The sequence below is a fragment of the Ambystoma mexicanum genome, chromosome 12 (genome assembly GCF_040938575.1).
Source record: "Ambystoma mexicanum isolate Mex_15411 chromosome 12, UKY_AmexF1_1, whole genome shotgun sequence".
In the NCBI taxonomy this organism is placed as follows: domain Eukaryota; kingdom Metazoa; phylum Chordata; class Amphibia; order Caudata; family Ambystomatidae; genus Ambystoma; species Ambystoma mexicanum.
Genome location: NC_090936.1, coordinates 458715002 through 458723784, shown reverse-complemented (window position 1 = coordinate 458723784; position 8783 = coordinate 458715002). Strand labels below are relative to the sequence as shown.

The 8783-nt window shown below is 47.7% G+C and overlaps 1 protein-coding gene across 2 annotated transcripts in view; it reads right to left on the bottom strand.

Moving 5' to 3' along the window:
* Window positions 1-808: 808 nt before the first annotated feature.
* The window catches only part of DUSP16 (dual specificity phosphatase 16), a 707767-nt gene continuing 699792 nt past the window's right edge, over window positions 809-8783 (bottom strand). For both annotated transcript variants that reach the window (XM_069628708.1, XM_069628709.1), the window contains one exon: window positions 809-2461. In XM_069628708.1, coding sequence (XP_069484809.1) covers window positions 1300-2461 — 1162 coding nt within the window. In that variant the 3' untranslated portion in view covers window positions 809-1299. The remainder of the gene's footprint in view (window positions 2462-8783) is intronic.

Here is an 8783-nt window from a genome sequence, read left to right as displayed (position 1 = left end):
AGACAATAATCTACATGAATATGTAGATACACATGCACAATACTTATACTCACATGTCATTTGTGCGGGAAAGGAGTTAAATAAAGGAGATCTATTCACAACCTTACCAAGGTTAGATCTGAGTCATGGACCAGGAATTGATCTGCTTGCTTATTTGTCAGGGAGACCAGCGGCTGGGTGACCCATGGTTTGCGAATTAGGCTTTGCAATTTTCAGGCAGCTTTAAGGCAGCACAGGGCCCACACATTACTTTTAACATGCATTTTAAATATGTGAGGCATGAAAAGATGACATGTACAGCTACACTGAGATTGTGGAGGAAGGGGGCGTTTGTATTTGGGGGAGGTGGGTCTAAGTCAAGTTTCCGGTTAATGACATTTTCGAAGGCTGTATGGAATCCCAACACAGATACTGATTTACCTTCTATGTTGTGGCCAATACAGTGATAACACATAATTGAACAGTGTGATCTTTTATAATTAGCCAGTCATTTCCAGACAGTGTGTTTTTGTGTGGGTGATAATTTACATTTTAAAAACAAATCTGCACTATGGGAGGGTATGCCAATGACAATGAATACAAGTCCTGTGTATGTCATATTGTTGCTATTGAAAAGAACATCTATATATGCCCATTAAAAAAACGTGTTTTCCATTCCTTGCCTTCTGAAATGCATTAGTAACAAATGTCCATGCATATAGCTCCACCTCTTTAATTGTATGTGCTATAACTTTTTGGGACTTTTGCTTCCGCCCCAGATTTTACTAATTTGGCCTTTCTCTCGTGCCACATATTAAAAAAAAAACAATTGAAATTAGGTCTCTCCAACTGAGACCTGGCACACCAAATGCCTTTATTTGGATGAACATTTGAGAACTGCAAAAAGATGACAATGCTCTGACACATACATTGTCCTCCTTTCATTCTCCCCACTACTAGGCTTTATCTTCAGTCTAAGGTGCATTGCTGACACATACATCAATTTCTGACAGTGTGATTAAACCATGTAGTACCACAGATAGTGGCTCGTGAAAAGTTCCTTCAAAACAATTTCTTCCAGTTCAGCAGTTCAAAACATGTGCAATTTAACATCGTGCATTTGCTCCATGGGAGATGGGTGCTTTGGGAAAGGAAGAGGTAAGGGAGGGAGAGGATAATAACATGTTTTATTTTCTCCCAGGTGCAGCTGGTACAGCCCATTGCTGTACAAAATAATCAAATCACTTTCATTGTAATCCTTCTGCAAAAGTATAATTGTTGTTTCAGATTGACAGGGAAAAGTTTTTCTTTTGCCTTTTCTTAAGATACTTCAATGATCTCAATGCTGCCAGAGAAACTTGATTGGCTGCCAACTTTACCAAGTTCTTCACGAGACCGAGTCTCTGACATACTGTCCCCAAATTCCATCTGGCAGCTTCTTCTCTTGAACTGTTTCTCAAAGGAGCTCTCCTCATGCCAGCTCCGCCGAGAGTCTCCACGATCGCTAGTCTTCTGTCTCCGAAGCACAGCACTGGCAGCATCACACCCAGTGGGTAGCTGACCACAGCTGTAGGTGGAATAAGTGGCAGTGTTGCTACTTCCATAGATGGCAGATGCAGAGTAAAAATGGGAAGTTTCTGTGGCGAAGTACCAGCTATTAGTCACCGAGGTTGTGGATGTTTGTGGAGTCAAAATGTCTGAGTGCCATCCCTTGAGACCCAACCCTGCAGCAGATTTGGTCAAATGCTGCTGGCTAGTGGAAAGACCAAAAAGAAAATTGGTTCTGTAGTTGTCCTCCATGCTCCCACTTCGATGCAGTGGGTGCAGCAGTGACCTGGGTGTTTGGCTGGCATTTCTATTTGAATGCATTCGGCTGCTTTTATTGTCGACTGGCCGTGTGCCGGGGAGTGTCTCTGCTGAGCTTGCCTCCTCCTTGTCTGGGCTGGGTTCTGGGGTCTGCTCCGAAACTTCCTGGACTGGGGAAAACTGGCTTGGCTTCATGGTGCCCTCCAATGCAGTTGATGGTTTGTAGCACTCCAAAATGTCTTCCGAGGATGTGGATCCAGAAACACCATGGACACCAGTGGAATATGGCACAGATTTGATGTCCAATGAAAAGGATCGCTTGAGTCTAATGCTATCCCCAGCCCAGTCGGCTGAAGAAAGATGCAGTCCATTGATGCCTTGGAGCAGAGGAGTCACTTCAGTGGTGACTGGCTGTGGAAGAGCTGCAGTAACCACCAATATCTGCTCCCCAGTCTCTGAGGTAGAGGTGCTACAATGCAGGTTAGCAGAAGGCCCCACGACTTGTCTGCTTTCAAGGGCAGACCCATGCTCATTTGCTTTCTCCATGTGCAGTATCTTCAGCTTGCTCACAGTAACAGCCTGCCCAGTCTTTGCTTTAATCTTCTTCTCAAAGTCAAGAAGTTGGCCAAGAAAGTTAAAATTGGGTGAAATAGTAGGCCTTTTCTCCTTGACAAACCTGCAGAATATAATAAAACACATGTAAGACAAATAAGTAAGATCTATTAATGTAAGATCACTTGCAATGAAATTGTGGGGAACTTACAAGAGTAAAAACTATATTTAAAACATGTTTTGATCAATTATCCAGGTTTGAGTTCTGCATGGAGAAAGATTTGAGGTTCTTGGATTTATATACAATGTTTTGATCCCGAGGCTTTCACACCACGGTAACATAAAAAGATGACACTTAAAAAATAGTCATGCCAGGAATAAGATAAAGTTGTTAAGGTAAAAGAGTAAGAATTGAAGGAAACTGTGAGAATCAGGAGGGGGAAGAGACAAGAGAAGGAGGGTACTGGATATGACAAGAGGAGCAAATAATTTGGGGCATGCACTCATTCTAGGCCCATCTCATTAGCAGAGAGGAAAGGGGTTAAAAAGGCACTAAAAATTTCAATGCAAGTAGGTGTGGTAAATCATGTTATACCTGACGTGCAATATAAAATATTTCCGAAAATGCAATTCATAGGAACTTGACACACAATTTGCATTAACATTTATTAAGTGCAATTATAAATGCTTCATATTTGTCACTACATGTCCTTAAAAATCATGTACAAACAGTTTTAGAAACAAATGAGTTCTGGTGTTATTCTAAAGAGTTAACATGTGAGACCTCTTTCAAATTGTCTCCAAAAACAAATTACTATTTCTATTTTTTAAAGTGTATTTATTGGCATTTATCATTTTACAAACAATACTCGCCCCAAAGCCCCTGGCAGCAGCTTCTTGATCATGCACTTCTGCTCCCTTTAGCTGCCAAGCCAGCATCCTATCCACCTTGTTGGCCTTCACATATTATCTCTGTTTTGCCCCCAGCAGAGACATTTCAGCTCTACAAGTGCGCAACAGTTCCAGCTGACCCCAGATAGCCTTCAACTTGTTATGTAGGACTCAGGCATTTCCTCCTCCTCTTTTCGCTCGGAGGGTTATGAGTTACCCCCTCAATCACTGCCTTAAAGCCGTCCCAAATACCCCGTTACATAACATCAGGAGTGTCAATCAGAGCAAAGTACCCATCGAGTTGGTCTCCTTTTGCCTCTGCCTTATTTATATCATTTAGCAGGTCCGTGGTCCCTTACAGTCACTAACAGTGGGGCATAATCAGATAGTGAAATGGACCCCTCTTCTGCATTCCTCACCTCTCCCATCAGTTTGTTCGCCATCCACACAGTCTATTCTGGATAGTGATTGAAGTGAACGGAGGATAACAGGGGAAACGTGCTGGTCTTGGAAGCAAGACCACGCAGAGCAACAGAGATTCGAATCCCGGATCTGTGCTTAGAAACCAAACTCAGGTATGGTACTAGGCGCGTTATATAAAACAATGAAATATAAAATATAAATATAAGCTTGCGAAAAGCATGTATAGCCTCCTTATCCTCCCCTCTTGGTCTGCCAGATTTCCCTGAGGGTCAGGTTATCAAAGCCCACCAACAGAGCTCGCGAGGGAGCAGCCGCTTCCTGACACCCCTTGAAGCTCCTAGCCAATGCAGGATTCCATGCCATATTGAAATCTCCTGTGTGGTTATCTCCCACTGCCAATCGTTCTTTGGCCACCACCTCCTGCAGGAATCCATTCTGTCCTGTGTTTGGTACATATACCGTCGCCATGGTCACTTGTTTATATTCTAACTGTACTTGCAAGAGGTATCTGACACCCCCCCCACGCCAACCCGCCCCCCACGGCTTTGGTGTGTAGAAGCCTGCCCCTAAGCGTGTCCCTGAATCCTATCAAGACTCCTGCGGTTTTCCCATGAGCATTAACCTGATCTAGCCGTGAGAACTTCCTCAACCTGATGGTGGGCTTGTCTGCTTTCTTTACATGCGTCTCCTGTAGCATAATGACATCTACTTGTCCCCTTTTAATTAGCGATTCCACCTTTTTGCGCTTTACAGGGGAATTCAGGCCCGACGTTATGTGACATTATTTTGAATGCACTTCCTCATATCTACTGTACTGCCTTTATTTTTCGGTTAGCCTTCCACTGATCCTGTTGCAGCCAGGCCCCACTATCCCCTCCCTCGCTTCCTCCCCTCAACTCCCCTTTCCCCAACTCCTCCAAAACTCCCAACTCCCCCTAAACACCCCTTTCCCTCCCTCCCCCATGCCCCTCGATCCTCCCAGGTTTGAGCCAGAGACCCTATGATACCCTCCGGAAAACATCCCAAGGCTCTGGTCCGAATAATCACCTGGGGCCCACCCCATTGAAGGTTGACTACACCCCCCACCCGTCCGCTTTCCATGGTCTCGTCCGCCTACCCGGTCTCCCTCTCGGGACCCTTAGACCTTCTACTTTTCCCACCTCCTCCTTTCCCGGCTCGGGGGCCTATCCTACCCACCCCTCTCACACTGAACCCTCCATCGCTCTCCCCAGGGGGCCTTTCAGGCATGCTCCTCTTCCCGTATCCGTTGGACCATTCCCACTGTCTGTATCCTCGTGATGGTGAGGGCCTATTATTGCACATCGGCTCATCTTCCTCTTCCAGGTGTAGAAGCACCAGGCCCTCTGCCTTCGTTGTAATGCAGTGTTGTGTTCCATCCAAAGTGAAGAATAGGCCAAACGTGAAAGTCCACTTATATTGTATTTGTCTATCGAGGAGTGCTTTTGTCACCGGCCCCATAGCCCTTCATTTTTGTAGGGTTGTCAGTGCCAGGTCTTGGAACAGCTGGACCTGTGAGCCGTTCACCGTTATATGCACTTGCCATCTTGCTGCTTGCAGAAGGCTCTCCTTACGAGGTGAGGGCCACCAGAACCTCTGTCTGTCTGGCTCCCAGACCTGATCTCCTGGGTCAGACTATGAATTCGGTCTATCCCCACATTGTCCGATTACGTATCTAGCAGCAGGTTCCCCATGCACTGCTGGATTGTGCCCCCTAATTTCCACATCCTGAACAGATTCATTAAGCCCTTTGATTCGAATGTTGGATCGACTCGATCGATTCTCCAAGTCTTCCGCCTGCAGCTCTAAGTTATGGGTGACCCTGGCTACATGCTCCAGTAGTTCACCATTTTTCTTCACCTCTTCTGAGACTTCTGATAAGCCTTGCTCAGTGATGTCCACCCTGTCGTCCAGGTTCTTCTCCTCCCCCTCAACCTCCATCAAGGAGCTTCTCAATTCTTCTTGCAGCATCGCAAACTGGTCCTGGAAGGTGGTTGTCGTTCTACACACCAGGTCTCTGAGGCATTCCTTTACGTCATCTTTGCTGAGGGTCATTCTGTCCCCTCACTGGTCCTTCCTGATACTCTCTGCCCGCCACTCCTGTTTAACAGGCGACGCTTCCTCAGTTCGCTGTCACCAACAGTGCTCTAAGCTGACCCTCCTGGGACGGGGGCGGGGGCTTTCTGCCGGGCTGGGGTAGTCTTCCCGTTTGTACCTGGCATCTGGAGGATCACCCTCTCCTCCTCTCACACCTCTTGGCCAAAATCTCTCCCTTTGCCTCTGGTCTTGTCTCGGATGTGCTCCTTCCGGTGTTTTGGTGCACCCAAGCTAGAGACCCTCCCTCCCCCGATGTCTGTGGCTTCCACCTCGAAGTGTGGAGTCCCAGTACTTCAGAGCCCCTCTTAGTTCATCAGCCAGATCCTGGGCCCACCTCCATACCAGCCTTCTGGCTCGGGGTTCCCCCTGTGGCGTCTTTCGGGCTTAGTGGCACGCCTTTGGGGGCTTCTCATGCAACTTCCTGCGGGGACCCACCGCTAGGTCCAACTCCCCAGTGTAGGTTCCCCACTCTCCCACATGCTCTCTTGGCTCTGTGGGGGGGGGGGCGCGGAGGGGGTGGGCGAGGGAGTCCACCCCCCCAGACTTCAGGCGGGCCTGTTCTGTCTCTCCCCTCTCAGTATTCATGTTGAGGCCCTTAGCTCCCCTCCTTCCGGGGCTTCCCCCTGGTCCTTCGGCCCTCCACTCACCTCTTCCACTGCTACTTGTGGTCCGAAGTGCCTTCCCATGCACCGTTGGGCCACTGGATTCTTCCAGTCCAGCCTTCCAAGCCCTCTCGAGCAGCTTGACGTTGCCACACCATAGCTCTCTGCACCAGCCACACCAATAGTCAGGCGGAATGGGTTTAAAAGCGCCTGTAAAGGTTCCGGCGCCGTTAAACCCATTCCACCCTATTACGAGGTCCCCTTGCGGGACCTGCTCTGGGCGTCTGGTCAGACCAGACGTCCTTTGCGGGTCCCGCGAGAGGACCAGGGAGCTAACAACGGGCCCGTTATTAACGGGCCTGTTAGCTCCCTCCCCATTAAGCCCTATGGGGGTTCAAATGGGGATGGGTACATTGAATGAGGAATTAACGGGTCCTCCAAGGTTGGAATGGCCCGGTAATTCCTCATTCAAGGAAACCGGACCCGAGTTTGGAGGCAGCCATGCCCTTAATAAGGGCATGGCTGCCTCCAAACTCGTAATGAGGCCCTATGTCTTCTTCTGATAAATACCACTGAACCCACTAAAACACTGTGCGGATATTTATCCTTTTCTATATACCAAGTGCAAGGTATCTGGGAACCAGTTTCTTCTCTATACCAAAGGAGGTAGGGCGCCACCTCCAACTACCCATGACCTTGCAGCTATATAATCAACCTACTCTAATTCAGAGCAAAGCGCCATAGTGTTCCAATACTAGGGCCCACCTGTTTCCATAAACAAAGACATGGGTACCCATGGTTCTTATTTCATACACCAAAGTTAAGGGAGCCTTTACGTCAGTCCACCCTCGAGCATTATAAAAATATAACAGTCCCCAAATCTCTCCTTTAACCCAAATGATGTCCATTATTAAGAGGGTATTTAATGCAAAGGATTTCATGATGTTAATGTATTTCAGATGTCTCAAAATATGAGTCACTAGCCCACCACAATTCCTACCCCTCTTACTTGGAGAAGCATTAACATAGTGTGATGAATCCAGAGATGTCACTTCTCCCAGAGGTGGAGCCCCTTCCCATGAGGCCAGGCTGCTACCACGATAGTGCCCCTGGGGGTGGTACTCATTTGGAGGATCTTCTGGGAAGAGACTTCCGCTCTGGAGACAAGAGGAGAACATCTTGGGAGAATGTAGTATTCCAACCCTCCACCCACACGCAATACACCTCCCAAACCCACAAACCTCAGTACCAAGTCCTAGATTTCCTTATGCATTTGTATGGCTCATCGCCCAACTCCTACTGAGATGAATAAGAGTAGGGACTACCCAGACAAGACACATTTAAGTACTCAGACGAGGCAGCTGTGTGGAACGATGAACACTGACGAGAACTCGAATGAGCATTCTAGATATTTTCCCCAGATACAATAAAAAGGAAAGAAGGACTTGCCTTGTCATCAAGCCATCCCTGGAGGAGCCGGTAGGAAGGCCACGGTTCAGCACAGGAGATAGGAGAAGCAAAAGACCGGGACACTGTCAGAGGGCAAGAAGCATCTGTGCACCGTCTAAGCTGGGAGGAAAGATTGAAGGTCAGCAGCTGCAGAGCGCCGCCAAAGCAGGGAAGTTGTGTGCGGAAGCAGCAGAAGACCTGAGTGCAAGTTCCAGGACAGACCAGAGCCAGACGAGAGGGTACTTGAACGTAGGGGAAGCTCGGTCCGGCTGGTGGGTATAAGAGAGGGTTGTATATAACATATAAAATATACAGAGAAGCCAAGAACAGGGGTGTCAAAGGATTCCCTTTCATAGAAAGATTAATTGGGCAAGATTATGAGAAAGACTATCTGAAGAGGGGCTACCATAAATTCCCAAATAAACCAAGTCTGACCACGTACCAGAATAGAGAGAACAGATAAACACGAGTCGGGACTTGCAATAAAAGAGAATAAGGAAGCAAGTGCATCCTACTCATGGCAGTGCTTGGCAGGTTAGTGAACCAGCCTGCCTACTAAACGAAGCCCGGGAAATACGGGTTTGGGACCTGCAGCTAAGAAGGGAAAAAACGTGAAAACATCTGGCAGTACTTGGCAGGCTAGTGAACCAAGTGGGCCATAGAGGGGAAAGGCCTGGGTCGAGGACCCTACGTCTGTGTGAACTGTGTTGCTAAGAAATCCTAAAGAGGAGAGGCCATGGGAAGGGAGTCATTCCCCCCTGGTTTTGTGTGGACTTATGAAAAATCAGGATACCAGGAGAAGGAAGTCATTCTCCTGGTTACTGAAACAAGAAAGGAGAAACCTGAAATAGGCCAGAGGAAGGGTAGATAAAACCAGAGGCAAGTACCAAGTAAAGAAGCTCTGAGAAAGGAGTAATTCCCCCCCCCCCCCCCAATTATCACAGTGTGAAAAATACAACCAGGGGA